This window comes from Antennarius striatus, chromosome 7 (genome assembly GCF_040054535.1).
Source record: "Antennarius striatus isolate MH-2024 chromosome 7, ASM4005453v1, whole genome shotgun sequence".
Lineage (NCBI taxonomy): Eukaryota > Metazoa > Chordata > Actinopteri > Lophiiformes > Antennariidae > Antennarius > Antennarius striatus.
The window spans coordinates 12,580,330-12,603,882 of NC_090782.1; the positions used below are offsets into that span (position 1 = coordinate 12,580,330).

Consider the following 23,553-nt stretch of genomic DNA (forward strand, 5'->3'; position numbering starts at 1 on the left):
AGACTTCATAGTTGATTTGTGAAAACATGATGAAAGTGTATGTGAGTGTTTTCATTCAGTTCTCGCCCTGGCTCCAATTAGCTGATCAGGTGCTCACATGACGTGATGGAAGCAGAGAACCGTCATCTCTCCATAACATCAGCCCTCAGGTTACATCAAGGCCATGCCTTTTATTATTCCCTTTAAATATTTCATCAATTTGACATGATCCATTAGAGGCCCAGTGTGAAAGAGGCCCTGTTAAAACATAACTATGACTCTATAACTATGAAAAGTCGTTGTTAAAGGTGACTCTACGCTAAAGAGTACATCAGCAATATCAAATCTACTTCCTGTTCCTCAAAACACCAGACTTTAATTTAACAGCAGACAAAAATGATCATTTGAATTATCTATGTCCTTTTTTTGACCTCTAGAATCACCACCATCAGTCCATTTCCTCCAGCAGGCCAACAGTTTGCCTCAGGTCCTCCACCACTGCATCCACATCCGCTTTGGTTGTCCCCCGTCCCACGCTCAGTCTCAGGGCGTTAGCCGCTACCTCTGAGGGCACCCCGCAGCTCAGGAGGATATGTGAGGGCCTGGTGGACAGACACAATGCAGTGTGGGGAGTTATGTAATCTCCGTCAATGCTGCATCTGGACTAAAGCATAACAGGAGAAAGAGGAGTTGTTACCTGTTTCCTTTGTCTGAGTGGCAGGCGGCGCCAACGCTAGCCAGTAGCCTCGTGCAGTTGGACAACACCCTCCAGCCTATAACAGGAGACATCAACCATTCAGACCCTTGGAGTTCACACACAGGCCTGTGCAGGTCATGGTCTGTCTGTGCAGGTCATGGACTGTCCAACAAACTCTGGTGTGAAGTTGAAGCATGGATAGGTGGGGGCCCATTAGTGATGACATCACCTTGTAATGCTGGGCCCAGGATGGACACGTTACATGTGTTAGGGAGGATATTAGAGCCTGGGTAGCGGCTGTTGAAGCGGATCTTGTCTTTAAAGGCAGCCTGTACAGGAAAGCACACCCATGACACAGTGCATGCTTCCCACTCACGTCTTACATCATCAGTCAAACGGTAAATGTGTCAAAGTTCATCTCTGATCGGAGTCAAACTCACCTGCAGCCGTTCCTCCAGGTAAAGTTTGATGCCTTGCATGTGGTTCTCATAATCAGACAGATTCAAGGTCACCAGCTCTGCAGCCTGAGAACACAAATCCGCAGCTATAGATGGTACAGTCAGTGGTTCCATAGTTCTTCTACCCCAACAGCAACTAAAACCCATTTCAAAGAGTTTGACATAAGGGTATAATAATTATAGACTGATAGTAGGAAGACAAGAAGTGTTATTTTAAAGGCCAGAGGAAAAGAGAATGATGAACAACAAAATGTAGTTTGCCATGTTTTGGAAAAGTGTAATGCATTGAAAATTGAGGCTGAGTCATGAAGTAACACAATCAGTGACATCATTACATCAGTGACATGGAAAGAATGAATGGCATACAGTGGAATGCATAACATTAGCCAAGTGTAACTGATGCTCCTTATTTGGTTTAATAAACCTATCATGAGCTGTAGATCACTTGTAAATATTAAGTATTAAAAAGATCACATTTGTGAGGAAATATTTCTTTGATAGATTCTTAGATACCCCACCATGCCGGAATTTTCATGAGAACAAACCATTTAGAGTTATTTTCTGAAATTCATGTCTTTAAATTGCATGCTTTCAACATGATATCTGGGTGATTTACATGAAAACAGCACAAAAGCAGCCTTCTGGATGCTGAAGATCTAGCATCTGAGAACAATGTGCAAAGAGATGGTGTGAGTTTTACATTTGAATTCAGATTTTTAAAAATGTTCATACCTTTGACTTTAATTAAGTGCATGAACTGTTGTGTTGCTTTAAATTGTTTTACTTGATGCAGAAGCAGTGAAATACTCGAGAGAAACAGACAAATGTACAACTTTTTAAAATATTTTGTCTTTTTGTTCGGTCTATTCAGGAAGACAAACAGAAGATAAAACTCCATTTAAGGTGAAATGTTGTGGAAAAACTAGTGCTTGTAAAAAATCCACTGTCACTAATATGGAGCAGGAGACATACCTTTCCTAGACCTGCAATCATTGGTGTGTTCTCTGTGCTGTAACATCCAGAAAGACATGACACAGCCTTAACTTTAAATGTGCAGCACAAGTTATTGATCAAATTATGAGGTGTTGTGTTACCCCGGTCTGAAGTTTCTCTCCTGTCCCCCTCCAAACAGCATTGGATACAACGGCGTCCTCGTCCCGGGTCTGTTCACATACAACGCACCAATCCGCGGGGCGTAGAACTAGAGATATAAAAATATCCTGAGAAAATGTCCTCGTTTTTTCTCGGATTTTACATAATGGTATTTGACACAACAGGTTACTGACCTTGTGTCCCACTATGGTGAGATAATCCACTTCTAATTCACGAGCATCCACTGGAATTTTCCCAAGAGCCTGAGCAGCATCAGTGTGGAGCAGGATCCGGAGACACTTCCTCCGCTTGTTGAGAGACTTTATCCTCTGGCAGATCTCCCGGACTGGCTGACAACAGGAACGGTGCACATAGTCATACATACAAAACTTTTTTGTTCATAAACTAAAATTTTATTTAAGAATGTGAGTTTGGTGTATACTGGATGATACATGCTAAGAGCTACTAGCTATTGTTAAACGTCCAATAATCATCTCCTTCAAAAACACACAGAATCCTGAAGTCTTTTGTGAGAATTCCTCGTCATTGCTGTAAATAAATATTCTAGTTTATATCTACTGTAATTCTCACCATGATGACTCCTGTCTCATTGTTAGCCAGCATGACGGAGATGAGGCAAGTGTTGGGACACACCATAGCAACGATGTCTTCAACCTCCACCTTTGCAGTCACCTTAGACACATGCACAAAAGTCACATCTGTGACAAAAACACAGTCGCAAAAAGGGGGAAAAAATGTAAGAAAACTCCTTTAAGTCATTTTAAACAATATTTAATTTTCCTGGTATTAGTCTCAATAATAATGTACATCGTGGTCACCCACCTGCCTTGCCCTCCCTCTGCAGGTTCTCAGCTGCTAGTTTGACTGAGTCATGCTCCACATTAGAGGTGATGATGTGAGGAAGGCCGCCCCATACAATCTGATGCTCATCACTTTCCTCTGCAGCCTTGCAGCTTCTCCTGAAGTGCTCTATAGCAGTGTGGAGCACCATGTTATTAGCCTGAAATCAGATGTGAATGCCATGAACGATCACTGCATGCACGCTAAAGAAGAGTGTCGACTGACTTAGCTTTAGAAAACCAGAGGAATGATTACCTCTGTTCCACCTGATGTGAAAATGATGTCTTCAGCTTTACCTCCGATCATTCTCGCTACATTCTCCCTGGACTGATTGATCACAGCCTTAGCTTTAGCGCCTGTAAACAAACATGATACATAAGGTGACTGTTTTAAATTTGCATGCAGCACAGTCAGCTAAGTACTGAAAAGGTCCATCAAGGAAAAGCAGCAAACAGATGAAGAAAGTTCATCAAACACACACACACACACACACACACACACACACACACACACGCACGCACACAAAACATCCAATTACAATAATAATTCCATGCCACTTTCATGCAGGTTTAAGACATCCTCACCTGCTATGTAACTGCTACTTGGGTTTCCCCAGGCGTCCTGGAGGGCTTCAGAGATGGACTGGATTACTTCTGGCTCCAGTGGAGTAGTGGCGTTGTAGTCCATGTAGATCCTGTGTTACAGTAAAACAATGGACACGTCCTCATCTCTTCACTGAATAGCCTCTACAGCATAAAGCCACTAACATTAATGGAACACCACAGCACTAACTGTGGTTCACATCCCTTTACCTGTCTGGATTCATTTCTGAATAGTGTTGGAAGGTCTGGCCAGTGAAGGTGTGGCCCTTCCTAGATGTGACGTCATCACCCCGTTCGTCCATTATAACCCTATAGAAGGAAAACATATTTAGCAGTATGTCACTGCAGATTAATTTACGATTGGGCAGAATTGGAAGCAAAATAATTACTAACTATAATTGTTATAAATTCAAACACTAAAAACGAACGGCAATATTTTTTATATTAAAAAATGTAGCCGCAAGAGGACACAAGCCAGTGTCTTATTGTGCCGGTCCCAAGCCCGGATAAATACAGAGGGTTGCGTCAGGAAGGGCATCCGGCGTAAAACTTTTGCCAAATCAAAGATGCGAATCAAACCTATGACTTCCATACCGGATCGGTCGAGGCCCGGGTTAACAACGACCGCCATCGGCGCTGTTGACCTACAGGGCGCCGGTGGAAATTGGATTACTGTTGGTCGAAGAAGGAGAGGAGGAAAGTGCATTCGCACGAAGAAAGAGAAGAGGAACACCAAGAGTATAGGACTGAGAGTAGGGACGTTGAATGTTGGAACTATGACAGGAAAAGGTAGAGAGTTGGTTGACATGATGCAGAGGAGGAAGGTAGACATACTGTGTGTCCAGGAGACCAGGTGGAAAGGTAGCAAGGCTAGAAGTTTAGGAGCAGGGTTCAAGTTGTTCTATCATGGTGTAGATGGGAAGAGAAATGGAGTAGGAGTTATCTTGAAGGAGGAGTTTGTTAGGAATGTCCTGGAGGTAAAAAGAGTGTCAGATAGAGTGATGAGTCTGAAGCTAGAAATAGAAGGTGTGATGTTCAATGTTGTTAGCGGGTATGCTCCACAGGTAGGATGTGAGCTGGAGGAGAAGGAGAAATTCTGGTCGGACCTTGATGAAGTGATGCAGAGCATGCCTAGAAGTGAGAGAGTTGTCATTGGAGCAGACTTCAATGGACATGTTGGTGCAGGAAACAGAGGTGATGAGGTTGTGATGGGCAGGTTTGGTATCCAGGAGAGGAACGCAGAAGGACAGATGGTAGTTGACTTTTCAAAAAGGATGGAAATGGCTGTAGTGAATACTTTCTTCCAGAAGAGGCAGGAACATAGAGTGACCTATAAGAGTGGCGGTAGGAGCACACAGGTAGACTACATCTTGTGTAGACGGTGTAACCTGAAAGAGATCAGTGACTGCAAAGTAGTGGTAGGTGAGAGTGTAGCCAAACAGCATAGGATGGTGGTGTGTAGGATGACTCTGGTGGTGAGGAAGATGAAGAGGGCAAAGGCAGAGCAGAAGACGAAATGGTGGAAGCTGAAAAAGGAAGAGTGTTGCATGACTTTTAGGAAGGAGTTAAGACAGGCTCTGGGTGGCCAGGAGGTGCTTCCAGATGACTGGACAACTACAGCTAATGTGATCAGGGAGACAGGTAGGAGAGTACTTGGTGTGTCATCTGGAAGGAAAGTAGATAAGGAGACTTGGTGGTGGAATGAGGAGGTACAGGAGTCTATACAGACAAAGAGGTTAGCTAAGAGGAAGTGGGACACTGAGAGGACTGAGGAGAGTAGACAGGAGTACAGGGAGATGCAGCATAAGGTGAAGGTAGAGGTAGCAAAGGCCAAACAAGAAGCTTATGATGACTTGTATGCTAGGTTGGACAGTAAGGAGGGAGAGACTGATCTATACTGGTTGGCAAGACAGAGAGATAGAGATGGGAAGGACGTGCAGCAGGTTAGGGTGATTAAGGATAGGGATGGAAGTCTATTGACAGGTGCCAGTAGTGTGATGGGAAGATGGAAAGAGTACTTTGAAGAGTTGATGGACATGGAAAATGAGATGAGAACAAAAACTAGAAGAGGTGACTGTTGTGGACCAGGATGTAGCAAAGATTAGTCAGGATGAAGTGAGGAGGGCATTGAAGAGGATGAAGAGTGGAAAGGCAGTCGGTCCTGATGATATACCTGTAGAGGTATGGAAGTGTCTAGGAGAGGTGGCGGTAGAGTTTCTGACTGGGTTGTTCAACAGGATCTTAGATAGTGAGAAGATGCCTGAGGAATGGAGGAGAAGTGTGCTGGTGCCCATTTTTAAGAACAAGGGAGATGTGCAGAGTTGTGGCAACTACAGAGGAATAAAGCTGATGAGCCATACAATGAAGTTATGGGAGAGAGTAGTGGAAGCTAGACTAAGGGCAGAATTGAACATTTGTGAGCAGCAGTATGGTTTCATGCCAAAAAAGAGTACTACAGATGCAGTATTTGCTTTGAGGATGTTGATAGAGAAGTACAGAGAAGGCCAGAGGGAGCTGCATTGTGTTTTTGTAGATCTGGAGAAAGCTTATGACAGGGTGCCCAGAGAGGAACTGTGGTATTGTATGAGGAAGTCTGGAGTGGCAGAGAAGTATGTTAGAACGGTGCAGGACATGTATGAAGACTGTAAGACAGTGGTGAGGTGTGCTGTAGGTGTGACAGAGGAGTTCAAGGTGGAGGTGGGACTGCATCAGGGATCAGCTCTGAGCCCCTTCTTGTTTGCCATGGTGATGGACAGGCTGACAGACGAGGTAAGACAGGAATCTCCATGGACTATGATGTTTGCAGATGACATTGTGATCTGTAGTGAGAGCAGGGAACAGGTGGAGGAGAAGCTAGAAAAGTGGAGGTTTGTCCTGGAAAGGAGAGGAATGAAGGTTAGCCGCAGTAAGACAGAGTACATGTGTGTGAATGAGAGGGACCCAAGTGGAAGAGTGAGGTTACAGGGAGAAGAGATCAAGAAGGTGGAGGATTTTAAGTACTTAGGCTCAACAGTCCAGAGCAATGGAGAGTGTGGAAAAGAGGTGAAGAAGCGTGTCCAGGCAGGATGGAACGGGTGGAGGAAGGTGTCAGGTGTAATGTGTGATAGAAGAGTATCAGCTAAAATGAAGGGAAAGGTGTACAAAACTGTGGTGAGACCAGCGATGTTGTTTGGTCTAGAGACAGTGTCACTGAGGAAAAGACAGGAGACAGAGCTGGAGGTAGCAGAGATGAAGATGCTGAGGTTCTCTCTGGGAGTGACCAGGAAGGATAGGATCAGGAATGTGTACATCAGAGGGACAGCACATGTTAGAGGTTTTGGAGATAAAGTCAGAGAGGCCAGACTGAGATGGTTTGGACATGTCCAGAGGAGAGATGGTGAATATATTGGTAGAAGGATGCTGAGTTTTGAACTGCCAGGCAGGAGGCCTAGAGGAAGACCAAAGAGGAGGTTTATGGATGTAATGAGGGAAGACATGAAGGTAGTTGGTGTGAGAGAAGAGGATTCAAAGGACAGGGCTAGATGGAGGAAATTGATTCGCTGTGGCGACCCCTGAAGGGAAAAGCCGAAAGGAAAAGAAGAAAAAAAATATATGATGACGTAAATAACGTGAGCACAACACTTGTATTACACACGTACCCCTGTGGTGAACACATTGCTGCAGGGTAAATAGCTTCTGTGCACCTACAGTTTTTATTTAATCAGTGTCCAGGGAACATACATTTGTTATAACTAACAAACACCGTCTTGCACCCTGGTGACGTCAGACAGTAGCGACAGCAGGTTAGTGAACCTCACCCCGAACTGTCGGAGCTGCTTAACTTCCAGAGCTAACGATCGGAAGTGCTGCTAACGCCATCTGTGCTAACAACACAAACAGTTCATTTGCTTTCAGAAATAGAACAATGAGTCAGATATGCTCCCCTTATTTTAACATAGCAGGCTGAGCTCACTGGCTCTGTGTCTGACCTGATTGAGCGCTGACAGGAGTATTTGAATGCATTGACTTGTGTGTTATCCGTCGCCAGCTAGCTAGCTAACCCGAGAGGGTGGAGGCTGGATAGGACGGGTCATCGCTGGGTTGCCAGATGTTTCACAGGAAATACGTAAAAAAAACAATTTTGAAGATGTCAGAGACGCTCAAAATAACTTTGACATGATGTGAATTCATTTTTAAATATAAAATATTCTTCACTGTGTTGAGATATATTCATATACTACCAAACAAACACAATTTATAAATTGTGATAGAACCATCGGTATAAAGAAGCGCAATTTATCGAGATTTCTGTTTTACAAATTATGGTGAACATTCATTTGAAAATGCACAATAGTCGAGGTTTTTGTAATAAAGAAGAAACAAAACGTATATAGGCGAGCAGAAAAAGAAAATATGTAGAAAACAACATATTGAACAAATATATTATAAGCAATGCACCAGTGCCAGTAAAGGACACGGCAACTCTGATCACAGCGTTGACGTCACAATTTAGATAAATAGACTTTTCTCCATAGGTTCCGGGTTTAATCGGGAACCATAAGGATGCGATTAGTCAAAAAAAAAATTCAACAGGGCTAATTCTTTTTAAAGTTAATTTTGGGTCCTATGAGCCTGAATTCCGACCGGGTGAACATTCATGTATAATTCATATAATTGAAAGTTACAAAGGGAGACATTTGATTGCCTGTGTCGGCCACCATGTGGAAGATGAAGATGATGATGTCCTAATTAGACTTCAGGCCATGGATAAAGTCCGATCACACAACATGTCAAGAGGATTTAGTCTAGTAACCATCAGACTAGTGAACAGTTTGCTCGAACGACTTGGCGTGATCGATTCACCGAAACTGTGTTTTTGGAGGTGGGAGGAACCAGGAGAACCCACAAATAGATGGTGTTCACTAACGTGCCACCATTTCAAAGAGAAATAAACAGGCCTGTTGTAAGTTACTGCCAAGAAGTACAGCTATAACAAAGAATTAATATACCAACCACAAATTACCTTTTTTTTTTGCACAATTTATCTACTTGATTAATAACAAAGTCATTCATTCAACTTCTTGACCGTTTCTTCCGCCCTTGTAGATCACGTGGGTTGCTGGAGCCAATCCTAGTGGACTATGAACACTGGACTCGTCCTCAGTGCATCACAGAGAACAAAGTTCATACATTTAACTGTTATTGATTCATTGATAAGGAAGAGGAGTCTATTATTGTGTTGAATATTTTCCATGTTTATTTAATATATGACAATGTGTTTAGTGTGCACAAACATCTGACGGTAAACTCCAACACTCAGAGACATTGACTGAACTACAGCCCAGACTTTTGTAAATGGGTGCAACTTTATAATACACTGTTCACAGCAATCATGTTTATATACAATGCAAATTAATTGAAGAAGAAATATGTACGGGTGCAATTTGATGCAAACAAACAAACAAAACAACAGACTATATATGGAAGCACAGAAATGCTTTTCCTTCAAAGGACAGAAGGACTGGAAAAAGCAGGTGTGGTGAAGGCTGTCCGAGTGTGATGGTGAAGGTAGATACTGAAACAATAGTGAAACTCAGACAGGGTGCAACGACTGACCGGGCCCTGGTGCACCAACTTTACACCACGTTAGTGGGCAAATTATGGATGTGTACCACAACCACAGCTTGATCCCTGATGGTAAACAACCTACAATCAATAAGGAACCAGAATGTGGAAAACTAAACACACCTACTCCTGCAGAATACGTCGTGTGAAATAGTAATGTACATTCAAAGTGATTTTTTGTGTGTGACTGCACCAATGAAACTTTGGTTGGCTCAAATGTGACACACATTAAAAGGCCAAAAAAAGCAAGAGGGATAACGTTAACAGAGATCAGTCCAGGATAATCTCAGGTTCTAGCTAAGATTGGATAAAAGAAACAGATACGAGTGAGACAGTGACATGTGCAGCACAGCAGGATTTTCCCTCCATGATAATGCTCTCGCTGAATAAAATACAACTAAAGCCTCAGACAGTCTGAGGAACATTGATCACACAACTAACTTGAGATATATACAAACATATGATTGATTAACTAGTTACTGACAACTGTACACACATGTATAACTACAAATAATGTGACTGGATCACTTGAAAATATGTCCACAACACAGAGAATACATACCATTTTCATAATATTTCCTTAGTAAAGTTTGTTCCTATTGTCAATTACATCTGTGTAAAACACAGAAATACACATACTGTAATTGTTTTTTAGAATATAAACCGTGCTAAAAGCAGCTGTGCCAACGGACATAAACGAACAGTTTTTGTATAATGCTTTCAGATGCTGTTTGAGTATGTGAGTGAAACATCACGTTTCATTGAGCACGATCTGCAGGTTGGCTGACCTGAGGCATGCATACCATTAAAAGTTCACACAACAACTCAGAAGCTGAGTCAAACACTTTAGTGCCAGATTAATGATCAGTTTGAATGAAATGCTGTACAAACATTACAGCTGCAAAGTTCATTATTCATTTTACTTAAGGATGAAGTACAGCAGAAGACTTTAAACTTGACACATTTAATTATTTAATTATTTTGTAAATGTATAAGTGGGAGTATGCTCTGTGTTATGGAAATTCAACAACAAATCCCACCTGGTTGCCATGTATGGAACAAAAAGGACACATTTTTGACTGACTATAACAGTGATGGTGATGAAAAGCAGAAACTTGATGTGATATGATCTGCAGACACTTCCACAACCGTATTATAGCAGCACAAAGGATGAAGTTTCAAAGCAACTGGCACAGAGGCATACTGTACAGTATGATTGTTAAGAGAGGCACTACATTTAATTAATATACATATCATTCAGAAAGCCAGCTTCTTATTCTGTCCTGCAAGTGATCAGCCCACCTTAATGTTCTATACCTATTTATACTGCTTGTTAGCTGGGTCAAAGGTCAGATGAGACTATACCTAATCTTAAAGGGGGTAGTATTCTTCAAGTAATCTTCAGCGCAAAGAAAGAATCCAATATAAAATTATTAAGTTATTTAAATCGTATTACCTACAAGGGGCCAGGGTTGCATTATTCAAACATTTGAGGAACTCATTAAAAAGTGCAGTGTGCAGAAATTGCACGGTACAACTACTTTAGAAATATAAATGTCTTTCTAAATAAATACATGCAGAAATAAATCATAATGCTGTTAATTATCTAAATATATCACACTTTGAAATAAATAAAGTCATGGATAATGAGAGGATTAAAATGGATATTGGATGACTTGATATGTGAAAGTAGATACCCTCAGTGCTCCTACTAGTAGCTAAAAGCATGAAAACTCCACTAGAAGATGATATCTATGATGGAATGCATTTTCTTCACCAAGTCGTGTGCTAAGATTCAATAAGAAGTTTTAGGAATAGAAGGCAGACTACTCAACATCACGATTCAGATTATTTTAAAGAGTTACACTAGACAGCTATTTTCTTGTTTTAGAGTGTATTTTTCTAACTGCATTTTGTATGCAAATCAGTCCAGAAACTTCATATAGTGCTGCAGAGTCAAGTGGAAAAGAATCTGAATGTTTGTCTGTTTACTGATGCAAATTTAGCCATCTTAACTGACATGGCAGCTTTAGGTAAAAATAAAAGTCACTGTATTTTTAAGGAATACATGTATAAGGCTTAATGTGTCACTGACAATAACTACAGTACATTACCATACATATGTAATCTGAAAGAAGAAACTGTTCCTACTTCCTCCATATTGTCAGTTTGTCCAGCTACGAATAGATTCCAGTACAGTACAGTGACACCGTTTTGAAGAGGTTCTCCAGACTACAAGACCCATACTGCAGCAGAGGCCTGACTCAATAGGGATGCTTTAGATGCTGAGGACAATAATGATCCACAGAGAATGTACAGAGGAAAGATGTTTGTTGGTGACAGTGGAGGGAGGATGGGACTTCAGCACAGTGGGAGGGATAAAGACAAAGATCTATGTACATTTAGTCTTTTTGCATTCATCTTTTTCTAAATAATTTTGTCCGGTCACATCCTCATCTGTCCGGCTCGTCTCCTCGACAGCTTGGACCTGAGAGATAAAGCAGAAATTCTATTAACAATAAAGATATAGCTTCAATTTCTAAGATTTCTTTTACATTTGCGGTGATATTACCTGATGGTTCCAGCCAGGAGAGGGTTAAATGCATACAGCCAATCATGCATCTCTTTGTCATTAGCGGCCTGAAGCAGTATTCCACGGTGTTCTGTACACACGGCAAACGTATTTGGGGTCTGTTGAGAGAGACACACTTATCATACCAAAAAAAAAGCTTTCTTGTTAAGACGGGTGAAGTGAAGAAGACTGGCGATTCACACACCTTCAGCATCGCCTGCTGATCCTCGCTGTACTCCACCTGGGCGGAGGAGAGGTTGAGGATGGCCCGTTCCACAGTGTCTCGCTCCGTGTTGTAGATGTAGACGTACGGCCGTCGCACAACAACGTAGCGCTTCACCCATCCGTTGGTGTGCGGCTCCAAGAAATGTATATAACCCTTCTTAGACACAATGGGGCTGCAAAAATAGTTTATGTCACCAAATGAGAGCCAAAGAAAGACACAGAAAGAGGACAAAGAGAGGTGGTGACAGATTTACCTGACTCTAATCTCCTGGATATCAGGAACAAATCTGTGAGTCCGGGGTTTGGTTTCAGAGCCTCCATTGATGGACTTCTTGACCTCTGGGTCCTGATGTGTATCAGGACTGGGACTAACAGCACGGGAGCGAGGCACAGCGGGTCTGCAGCAGGGAAAATGTAAGGCTGAGCATCTAATGTTACCAAAGTACCATATATGAGTGACTTTACAATTCCAAACATATCGCCTTATCTCACTGAAACATTTTGTAAATCCCCTCATCCTAAGTGCATTTCATTAACAAGAAATGACCAAAAGAAGTCATTTAAGCTTTCCCTGAAATAGCTGAGAAATTTTTAAAAATTCAAGAACAAGTTTAAAAAATGTTTAAAATAAGTTCCATTAAGGGAAACCCTCATTGGAGACAAGTGGCTCTCGCAGAAGCAGCCCCAATTCAAATTATCACCATGAAAACAGAGAAATAATCAAAATGCAAATTAAAAATTAAAAATCCCTCCACAACTAACGGCGTTGGTTCAGTGCTTGGTTTTACTATGTGTAGAAAGATTTGTGAAAAAGTATCAAACAGATTTTGAGTCATTCACCAGAAACAAAACATGATGGACGGACGGATGGATGGAACCCACCCTGACATCCACCTCCTCGTGTTGTTCATTACAGGAGACACAAAAAGCTAAACTGCACTGTCCCAAAAAAAGTGTAACGTGGCTTCCAAATGAATGAATACAAGTGGACCTTAGGACTGACCTGAGAGCAGTGGTGCCGTAACCCTCAACCAGTGAGGGGCATGTTGAGGAGGGTGTGATTGTGTTGAGAGCACAGACGGAAGTGGAGTCTTTTAGCGTGGTGACAGACATCTCAGAGATCTGTGACACACACACACTCAGCTTTAACGTCATTTGGCAGCTGTGGGTTTCAATCTGAGTGTTTGGAGCACTACCTTGCTTTCGCTGGCGCTGACACACACGTGGCTGTATTCTCGGTTGAAGGAGTGAGTGAGCAGCCGCAAACACTGGACAGGACAAAAAAAAAAAGACAGAGCTTCGTCTGAGGTCACACACAAGACAAGTGGAATCACATGGACAATATAAAACTGTACATTATTGTTTGATATAAAAGCACACATGTTGAGGTACAGCACATACTGTACTTGAGCAGGATGAATGCTTTTCTGGAACCAAACTATATTATTGACTGCCTTTGAAGGATCCATCTTTATTACACTTTTATGTCGCTTGGCCACCCTCTCTTATGTGATGTTATGTCAAAGTTTTCCTCTTTAAGGAGGAGACAACTCCCTTAAAAGAATCCAGAGGTTACTGTAGTGTAGCTGTAGTGTTTACACAGAAAAAGTAAAAACTACTTCTTTTTACACATTGGTTTTCTAGCTTTTGTAACCTACAAATTTTTTATGTCATTCACGAAATTGACTAAGTAGCGTTGGCTGACCTTGGCAGCAAGCTCCCTCTGCCTCTCAGTGGTGATCTCAGAGTTGGAGATGACCTCCTGTTCCAGACCTGAGATGTGAGGAGACTCGCTCAGCTCCTCAGTGACACATGACAACAGGGGCTCCTGGCCCAGGAGCAAGGTAGACTCCAGTTTCTCCCTGAGCAGGAGGTAATGTTTGGTCTTCTCCACCTGAGAAAAAAAAAATCACTATTATTGGACTTGAATTTGTAGAAAATGGATCAGTGGATCATAGCTGAGCTGCTTTCAATGCTATAAATTGTGTTTGAAAAGATGAGGATGCATTGGGATTTTTGATACTGTTTCCGTCCTGATTTGCTTCATATTTATTTGTTTATTTTACTTTGGCCGATCTGTGATGGTTTCTCTCTCCTGTGGAATCCCTCAAAGATCAGTCCTTGGCTCTGTCCATTACCATAGCACTACCTTCTCCCTAATCTATCAGCATGGTTGTGTGTCAAATCAATGCTACTTATTATATACTATATCCAGTTTTATGAATTAGTGAAGCAGAAAAATCACAATGGTTAATATCTTTCTTTAAGCTAAATCATCACAACATTGATGCTCCTACTTTAAATTTTAAGACAACATTCAGAGGTCGTCACTCTTTCCAAGAAGATGAGTTTCAGAAAATACACTTTTAGACCACTTTTGTCATTCCTACATATGATATTTTTAGGTATTTTCTCCAACTACACATAAACTAATGAACCCGTTTCTAAAAACCTTTGTGAAGTGGTGCTTCAATCAAACAACATCACCAAAATAACAGAACTGCACACTTAAGTAGTGTCATTCCGCATTGACAGTACTTTTACATTTTTGGTCTGAAAGTCATCCCACCAAGTGTTCTGTGGATTAAACAAACCATGTCTTAACTTAAACCTTGACAAAGCAGAGTGGGTACTGCACAGAATAAGAAAACCAGAACCAAATCTGACCAAATGTTTTTTTTAATGCTGTAAAAGTAACTGATGCTCCCTCACATCTTGAAGGAGGCTGAGTTTCTCCAGCTCCCACTGGTGGTCCAGAATGAGGCTGTCACTGCGAGGCCTCCAGCCAGCCAGATTCTCCTCCCCACGGACGTAGGCCACTGAGGTGTCCAGCACCCGCCTGCGTCTCCGCTGCATACCTGGTGTGGGCAAATGCACAGTTATAAACATTGCTGAGGTGAACTTAATGACGAATGCTAAACTTGTTTTGCATCTCACCTGGGCTTCCTACATCAGCAAGGTTACACAAGCTGACCTCATAAACTCCAGTTACACGGTTTCTAGAAACACAAAAAGCCCACAGTTATTTATCAACTTGGAGAACACAGGATACACATGTTAGTCATGGTTTCAAGATTGGAACCCACCCATCTGCTGCTCTCAGGCTCCCAGTACCAAAAAGGTTTCGGATGGAGCGTGAGGCTGAGAGCTTTGTGTCCCGGGAGTAAAACACCATGCAGATATCTTTGGTAATGACTGCAGGCTGGGTGCAGTTCTCCATCTGCAATTGATAAATAAAAAGGAGGGTTTTCCAACATAAATCCTCCAGAGTAATTCACACATCATTCCTGATGACAGGAAAAGTATTTCTAGCTGTCATGAACATAGGTAGTGTGTCACACCTCCAAGTAAGCAGAGAGAGTCATGTAGATCTTCTCCCCACAAGGAGTGACTCGGTTTAGCAGCAGGGAGTTGTGCATGGAGCTATCCCAAGCAGCCTCAAAACGATAGAAGGTCCTGACACAATTTTAAAAAACCGAATCAACAGTCAGCAATAAAGATCTCACACCTGAACTACAAATGGACAGTCTGAGCTAATATCTGTCACACAAACAACAGATATCAACATAAAACTCAGGAAAAAAGTTTAAATAATCAAAAATACTTCACTTACACAAAGATGCAGACTGAAATTTGATTTGATACACTGAGAAAATGATATGATTTGTAAATAAACAATCTATTTCCTATTGCAGTATTAAAGTTTTTACACAGTAGTTGGTATTCTGCAAAATGTAAGCATATAATTGATGAAGAAATCTTTTACATGCAACAGACTGAGTTGATGTTTGGCCTCGAATGAAACAACACAGAAAAACAAAGAGAGCAGAGGTGACTGTGGGCAGAAACAGGAAGGGGGGATGAAGGACAGGGAGATGAGATGGGGCGGGGCAGTGAAATACCTATGATCAAGTTCCAAGGAAATGCTGTGAGAAAGAAGAAATCGGCAAAAGAATAGACAGTGAGAGTCAGGAAGTATGTTGTGGTTTGTACCCCTGTGAGACATGGATGCTGTTTTTCATACTATTATCTCCTCTTGTAAACAGAGCAGCTCACCCACAGGAGACTGTTGAGAAATCCTATGGAAGCCCATCGACCTGACGCAATCTCTCATCCTGCTCTACTGCTGAAGTGGTTGAATCTTAGCACATGGCCATTTCTCAAGCAAAACAATGCTGCTTTCAGTTACGCCTCTGATTTATTTGATTTTTCCCACTTCCCCCGAGGGGAAATAATCACACGCTGAAACCAGTTATTCTTCTGGCCTGCATCCCGGTACAGCCTTAAATTTAAAAAAGATAATCCAAGCAAGAACTGAAAAAGGACACTGATGTTTCTGTAAGCCACAAAAACAGGCTGAATGAACTCTTCTCAGGGTTCAGATGTTGCGCCCACTGGCCTTGGCCTGAGATGACCCTGTGAGAATGTGAACAATGTGTCACCCAGGAGAAAACACGCAGCAATGGACTGAGTAGACTGTGTAGCAGAGGGATGCTCAGCTGCTCTTTAAATAAAAGAACTCCATGCAGAAATGGTCTGTTTTTTAATAATTAGCAAGTTCAAGAAGTAGAAAATGCTTTGCTGAAACGACAGGAAAGCAATTTCCTCTTTGCACAACACCAACATGAGCTCCTCTGTTTTTTACTACCTCCTAAAAAATGCAGCAGCCAGGGTTGAAGTCATGCTGCTGGCGGAACATGTGAGGAGCCGTTTGTTTCTGGTGCTTGGCCCAGTTTCACCGAGGTACAAGTGAGATTTACAAATATTCACAACATTGCAGCAATTTTGGGCAACAGTGCTACTGGTGAGGTAATGATTCACTGGATTACTTTATAATGGCTGCATTTGAATACTGGGCCAGAGTGGGTACTGTAAATGATGTGATCCACATTACAGCTCTTGAGTAATAGTGTTCCTGTTAATAGTCCGTGGCTGTGATGGGAAGTTTCTCTTGGGATTAAGCCGTTTACAAAAGTAGAACATATTACTGGATTTAAAATATTGCCTCATTTCAAAGTTCAACATTATGAAACTCATAAATAGACTGGAGAAGGAAAAGACGAAAATGTTTTCAGCTTTTTATGAATATTATTGTTCAGGCCAGGATGTGTTTATTTCTACTTATCGACTGTGTTCTAATAATGAACCACTACCACCCCCTGATGGCAGACCACAGTAACACTCAAATCTTTTGCTCAAAACTGCTGTCAACACACTGAAAGGCGGCTGTCAAAAGCAAGAGAAACCAAAAATTGATTGACTGTCTAATATCAGCTTCATTGGATATTTCCTGCAGCCACTGCACAAGTGAGAACAGAGAGTGTGATACTGGCCCCACGACACCTCCAGCAGACACACGATCCACGGAAGTAAAGCAAGCCATGCATAAACTGTCCAACAGCCTGGTCAGAGTTCAGCACACACCCGACCCAGCAGGAGACATGCAGCTTCACAAGCCGTCACTTCTCATAAGGACAGCAAACAGAGGCGCAGACGAGCCGCTGACAGTGATGGCAGAAAGGGTAAAGAATGAAATGAAAGTCGTGTAGGAATGACAAAGAGATGGATGAGGTGTTTGTGTAACTTAAGAAGATGAGAAGAAAGGCAAAATAATATACCTAGGCATGTCCGAATCAAGAAACTGTCTGCAAAAGCAAAAAACAACAACATTCTGTTAGTGGACTGGAGGGAGAAAAATGTTAGCATCCATTTATACTTTAATGTTAGTCTCTGCAAGCCGCCACAGCACAGAGAAAAAGGAACCAGGCCGAGAGGGGCGTCTGTTCCCTTTAGACTGAATTCAGTCAAGCTGGGTCCGAGTGATGAGGTTGTTGATATCGTCATGATATTGGAAAGGAATCAGGAATGTTGATGGATTAGCGCAACGAGCCAAAAACATAAAAATCAAATGCCACCTGGTCTAAAATACACCTGACATTGATTTTCCTTTGATGATGTATTAATTTTGGCCAAATATTTAGTGATTGTTCAGAAGCCGTATCATGTTGCTGTTAAAGTAAAGCGACTGGGCCTGAAGGACAAATCAATAAAAAGTTAAAGCTGTAGCTTGCTATGTGAGTCAACTACATTTTTTGAATAACATAAGTTCTCATTACGAGGCTGAGAGGCTAAAAAACTCATGCTGCCCTCTAACGCCAGAAGGAAACACGACAAGTAACTAATCAGAGGGAAGCCAGGAATATATTGTTAAAAAAACATGGCAGAACAGGGTGATTCGTTTTGACAATGGGGAACTTAATAATGTTACTGAACGACATTCTGTATGAATGTCAGTACAACTCTCGTTTACTGGATGGTTATTTGCTGTAATCTGATGCAACCCAGCAAAAAATATCCTTTTTATGGGTTTCACTGACAAAATATGCAGGTCAGCGAAGGATTAACAGACTTTTACCAATGTTCTACAACCGTCAGGTGAAGAGTTTAACAAGGAATGAAATATAATTGTGATTAAAAAAATGTGTCTACAATATATGACATCATCCAAACATAGCTCTGATTGTGATTTAAAACTACCTATGTGAAATGTTAGCATGCATTTTAAAGTTGTTATTCAACTGAAATGTTCATTCAGCAGTGAGATACGATCGAATGGGGGGGGGGTGCTCCATAAGCAGATTACTGTGGGGTTAGTGGATTTAATCATGGTTCAGAGATGAGATGGGTTAGAGGTGGGGAGGTAAACAAGGTGAGATGGAATATGATGTGTGAGTGACCAAACAACATAAAAGCACAGATTAACCAGGAGGGCCGCACAGCCAGCAGGGATTCATTCAGCCTTCAGAAAGCACTCAGGGGGCATTTGAGTCACTTTGTTAATGGTCACTTTGCATTTTTCTGAGTGGAATCCAGCAAAAGAGGAAACTAAACTCATGCACACATAATAATAAACATGGCAAGAAAACTACTTCCTTTAGGATTGCTACAACTTTCAGGAAGCTTCATTTGTTGGGGGGGGGGTTATGAGCATCATGCCATGCATCATCTCTACAGCGGCTCCAATAACAATACAAATAAAAATCACAAAGATGAATGGTTTCCAAAGTCAGCAAAAAACATCTTCTATGCATTTTTTATCCTTTCATTTCATTATTAGTAATATACGTCTCAATCTATCTCAACCCACAGTTTAAAAACTGATTGATTCATGAGCAGGATAGGGCAGGAGGGTCAGTACGTACCGGTCATCTGGCAAAGGCCTGACATACCCAGCAGCCAGGATGTTGAGAGAGAGAATGTTGGGGTCAATGATGGTCTCATCGGCTTCAGGGTTGCTGCGGAGACGTCCTGGACAGACACAAGGGCTTCAAGTTAGAACAGCTCGTACACAGACCACAGGAAGTATCAGCATCAGGGCAACATCTGAACACGTACCCACAACAAGCTCTCGAATATCTTTCCAATCCATGTCACCTCCTGACTCATGTACAATGGTAACAGCAATTCTCCTCTGTAGGCCCTTTGGTCATGGAAAACATGGGAAAGAGAAAACAATGTGCAGTTACAGTAAGAATCATTTAAATATTCCACTTATTCTATTTGTACATGGTATGAATGACAAACCTGGTGCAGCAGGAATGTACCATGACAAGGCATCCCTCCTCTGTGGTCGACCACTGCGGGGATGTAGCTGAGAAGATGAACATAAAACTCACTGATTTATGAGTGGGTGCCTTTTGGAAGCTCGATCAAACGATACCAAAAAACTCAGCGCTGCATGTCTGTTTAGATACTCACTCTCCATTAGCCTCCAGCTCGCAGATCTCAAAGAATACCATGAGATCATATTTGCTGTGGCAGGGTCCTGCTTGCGGCCGGGTCAGAGCTGTCAGCTTTGTAGCAGGTACTGTGTTGAAAAGGAAGACAGAGTGTGTGTGAGACAAGATGAGGGCAGTCAGAGAGGAGACAAGAGGCTAATAGCAGAGAGCAGCTCTAACCTTTGAGAGGAGAGAGAAGGGGAAGAAGAAAGGAAATCAGTAATGCAGCAGGGAAAAGAGGATCCCACTACAACCTGCAGGGGGCGCTCCTTCCCTTCAGCACAGTTAACAGCTGCTCTGCAGGCCTTTCAGAGGAGAACCACTATATTCCCATAGGATAACAATTTAAGATTTTTAAGATACATGTGTTCATAGGTATTCACTCTGTTGTGTTAATACACGCAACCATTTTAGCATAGTTCTCCTTTAACTATTTATGTTATTGATCAGTGCGTTGTGAATGTAAATTGATTATGAGCTGACAGTGTTACTTCTCTTTTAGGTAAAAAAGAGTTCAGATTATAGAGAACGCAGAATATTTCAAACATTGTGTGACACTTTCTAGATCCTATGCGCATATTTGGACAGTCCACAAATTTAGAGTATATACTAGAATTAAATTTTGATTTTAAATATGATTTCCTTAATTATTTTAAGTCTATTACATCACTAATGTGTTTCAGATAGTGCTGTAACATTTTGAATGTCCCCTCTGGGAATCAGCAGTTCACTTGGTTTACAGGTAAAAATAATCTACAGTTTAGTTAATATTCCCTCTGACAGGCGCTCACAGAAGGAACTGAGAGGAGAATCCACCATGCACATCGACAGAGTCCACACAGTACACCAGAGAGCCAATCCAACCCAATCCTGATTCAGGAACACTCTTTTATGTCTAAATGTTTCAATCAGATGACATTATAGCTTCAACCAGCCTTTAAAAAGCACTTACAAATATCACATAAATATAGGATTTTTGCTGCTGATGTTTGGATCATTGAATAGATACAACAATAGTGAATGAGTCAAGTGTAATGTGCTGTTACTTCAACCTGGTATTGTTGTGATAAACACTTTGACATTAAAAGGCTTCCAGTCCCAGGATTCTGTTGGATTTGGCATCAATAACCAACCCGGCTTCTGAGCTTTAATAACTGAACAGATAGAGATGGGCGGAGCTGTCAGCTGAGCTAGCTCATTTCCTTCCAATAGGAAGGAAGCAGCCAAGCCAGCAGCAGACAGCGCGTGGCCTGACAACGAGTCCACCAGCGCCCCATTGAACACATCCGGTACCAGGTATCGGATCAGCTCCAGCGATTTCTCCCGGTCCGGTGATGTGTCTGAGTCAACTGATCACACCCGACAACATAAGGCCACAATTACAAGAGTTTCCGTGGGGACCGATACAAAGATACAACAAAGATACAACGGCACAACATAAATGAATGGTGGTATTAAAGTAAAAAAACTCTACAAGCAGGGCTCACCAGGTTTGGACAGAGGCATCACTCGTGGGAACTGTCTTCTGCAGGGACGCAGTGGACTGTTAATGACAAAATATCAAATGCCAAGTGTAAACTCCACAGTCTGCATTATAACTGTGTGTGTAATAAATCAGAAACCTAGTAATCCGATACCTACCTGATGTCATCTTTACAGAGAGGAAGAAAAGGCTGTTTCTGGTAATGTCCAAAAACCTCAAACACAATTGGTTGAGTCTTGATGTAGTCAACAAAAGATTTTGTAACTTCAACAGCGATCTATAAGAAAAAACACAGCAATCTTACAAATCAAAACCCAACAGCACTCATCATTGTACTGTATCAGTCTGGTGCACTTACGTTCTGGACGTGGTAGAAGCCCAGGGGGGGGCCACGGCCCGTGTTTTTTAGGGGCTCAGTGGAGAAAGCCTCATCATGGCGGTGGATGAAACTAATAGAAGGAAAAAATTACAAACTTAACTGTATAAATGGTGGATACAGACAGCAGTGAGAGTTAAACTGCACACTGAAAACATTCAGATGAAGTGCTCACTTGAACTGGCAGAAGATGTCGGCGTACTCTGCAGAAATGCTGGAGGCCTGCAGGACTGTCACCCTGAAGGTGAAGACGTTACCGATCTTCAGGTGCTCCTGCGTCGTGTCCAGTGGGCCATCCAGACAGGCCTTCAGTGGGTTCTCAGGCTCACCTGCACCAGCTGGGAGGACATAAAAATAGAGCATTGCATTCTGGGTGGCCAGGCAAGCCATGATGCTTTTCCCTATCCTCTGGTATTGTCTATCATGAATGGATGTGGTTTAGTTTATTTGTTTTGTTCAGTTCAAAGTAATAAACAGCTCTACTGCTGGAAACACTGCTGATATATAATCATACCAAACTCCTCCTTTGTGTTTCTCTGTAACTGAGCCTCATTTCATTTCTATTTAATCAGGATAAACATGAAACATCCGCCAGTATCCTGAAGCTCTGGAATGACTTGCATGAGAAGATGAGATTGTCTCAGTCAGTGTCTTAATTAAAACATATAAAAGCATATTCCAATTTTCTCTCTTCCATTTTGATTGTACTTCTATGTTCTTGTTTTATTTTTGCTTCTACTTTATTCCTTTGGTTGTTGTTTTTTTAATTGCTTGTTTTTCAATTTTCTTTCACACTTACCTCCGTGGATCACTTTCTTTTGATGAGTCCCGCATAAATAAAGTTTATTTGCATTTCTTCTATTATTCCACCCACTGATTCTAAAACTCTCTTTACAGAAATAATATTTCATTACATGTATTTGAAAATTATATCTAGCAGATGTTATTAACAAATATTAACCATGTTTTGTCTGTACAGCCTGTAACTTAGATTAGGACATGAGTAAAATAATGTGACTTGATTTGTTTTAAACCTTCATCCACAAACACCGGAAGACAAACACCACACAAGGTGTTTGTATCTAAAGTATTCGGGATATAGGAGGATTACACTTACCTGTGTTGTTGTTGACCTCATCAGCTGAGGGTCCCATTTCTGCATTCTGCCCCTCCCCCTCCACGATACGAAGCTCCTCCTGGGAGACCCCTGTGCGGGACAGTCCTACGGAGCAGGACTCAGACTGGAACTACAAAAGCAGAGCACAAATAGAATTAAGGGCTTGTTGCTTACTGGTGTATGCAGTGCAGTACTATGTAGGAGATTGTGATATTTAATACCTTTTCATATTGCTGATCCTCAAATGAGATTTTGGCAGTGCCTGACTGCCTCACTCCTGATCCATAGTCAGGGGCTTCCTCATCAGCTGGAGGGAAACACAAAGCACCTTCACTTCACTCCCTCAAGAAGTCACACACAACCTGTCCCTTCAAATCCTGTCATGCACAGAATTTGAATGATGATGTGATTGAGGATGCGAGCCTTACCGGATATGGCCTGCACCGCCACTCGGAGGAAACCCTTCACTTCTCCCTTCTCACTGACGATAGCAACGCGGTGGACAAGAGCAACCGGATACAGCAGATTGCTCAGGTAAACAAACGCCCTGGATGGGAAGCAAGATGGGACAGACAAAGAATGACTAAAGGTTAAGACAACCACACCGAAGAGATGGCTCAAACGACTGGACTGGACAACAGAACACAGAGCTGCAAAGCAACCAAACAGAAGCTGGGACTGCTCTTCCGACGGCCATGGCTGCCCTTTA

General features: G+C 41.9%; 2 protein-coding genes across 6 annotated transcripts in view; both read right to left on the minus strand.

The window, feature by feature from the left end:
• Nucleotides 1-162: 162 nt before the first annotated feature.
• On the minus strand, nt 163-7,767 carry scly (selenocysteine lyase). 2 transcript variants are annotated; one of them, XM_068320126.1, is made up of 13 exons: nt 7,328-7,623; nt 3,900-3,998; nt 3,672-3,781; nt 3,343-3,443; nt 3,070-3,247; nt 2,818-2,945; nt 2,421-2,576; nt 2,229-2,335; nt 2,107-2,143; nt 1,117-1,200; nt 906-1,005; nt 677-752; nt 163-581 (listed from the first exon to the last, which is right to left on the minus strand). In XM_068320126.1, the coding sequence occupies exons 1-13, from the start codon at nt 7,342-7,344 to the stop codon at nt 428-430; spliced, it is 1,347 nt and encodes a 448-aa protein (XP_068176227.1). In that variant the 5' UTR covers nt 7,345-7,623; the 3' UTR covers nt 163-427. The 2 variants fall into 2 exon arrangements, with proteins under 2 accessions (XP_068176227.1, XP_068176228.1); XM_068320127.1 differs by lacking the exon at nt 7,328-7,623 and adding an exon at nt 7,658-7,767 and having other exon boundaries at nt 164-581.
• Nucleotides 7,768-8,847: 1,080 nt separating this feature from the next.
• The window catches only part of kif1aa (kinesin family member 1Aa), a 41,789-nt gene continuing 27,083 nt past the window's right edge, over nt 8,848-23,553 (minus strand). For 2 of the 4 annotated variants that reach the window (XM_068320121.1, XM_068320117.1), the window contains 23 exons: nt 23,273-23,391; nt 23,066-23,151; nt 22,845-22,974; nt 21,903-22,065; nt 21,710-21,800; nt 21,510-21,628; nt 21,356-21,411; nt 19,849-19,957; nt 19,675-19,741; nt 19,486-19,570; nt 19,293-19,398; nt 17,709-17,735; nt 15,432-15,546; nt 15,177-15,310; nt 15,028-15,089; nt 14,803-14,948; nt 13,796-13,984; nt 13,287-13,358; nt 13,094-13,212; nt 12,345-12,488; nt 12,071-12,263; nt 11,866-11,984; nt 8,848-11,781 (listed from right to left, as the gene is read on the minus strand). In XM_068320121.1, coding sequence (XP_068176222.1) covers nt 11,739-11,781; nt 11,866-11,984; nt 12,071-12,263; nt 12,345-12,488; nt 13,094-13,212; nt 13,287-13,358; nt 13,796-13,984; nt 14,803-14,948; nt 15,028-15,089; nt 15,177-15,310; nt 15,432-15,546; nt 17,709-17,735; nt 19,293-19,398; nt 19,486-19,570; nt 19,675-19,741; nt 19,849-19,957; nt 21,356-21,411; nt 21,510-21,628; nt 21,710-21,800; nt 21,903-22,065; nt 22,845-22,974; nt 23,066-23,151; nt 23,273-23,391 — 2,494 coding nt within the window. In that variant the 3' untranslated portion in view covers nt 8,848-11,738. The remainder of the gene's footprint in view (nt 11,782-11,865; nt 11,985-12,070; nt 12,264-12,344; nt 12,489-13,093; nt 13,213-13,286; nt 13,359-13,795; nt 13,985-14,802; nt 14,949-15,027; nt 15,090-15,176; nt 15,311-15,431; nt 15,547-17,708; nt 17,736-19,292; nt 19,399-19,485; nt 19,571-19,674; nt 19,742-19,848; nt 19,958-21,355; nt 21,412-21,509; nt 21,629-21,709; nt 21,801-21,902; nt 22,066-22,844; nt 22,975-23,065; nt 23,152-23,272; nt 23,392-23,553) is intronic. The other 2 variants (XM_068320120.1, XM_068320119.1) reach the window with 1 other exon arrangement.

Coding starts and splice junctions, on each gene's coding strand:
- scly (XM_068320126.1), bottom strand. Junction 3,444..3,671: donor AAGTAGCAGTTACATAGCAG/GTGAGGATGTCT, acceptor GTTTGTTTACAG/GCGCTAAAGCTAAGGCTGTG. Junction 2,946..3,069: donor GCAGAGGGAGGGCAAGGCAG/GTGGGTGACCAC, acceptor TTTTTGTCACAG/ATGTGACTTTTGTGCATGTG.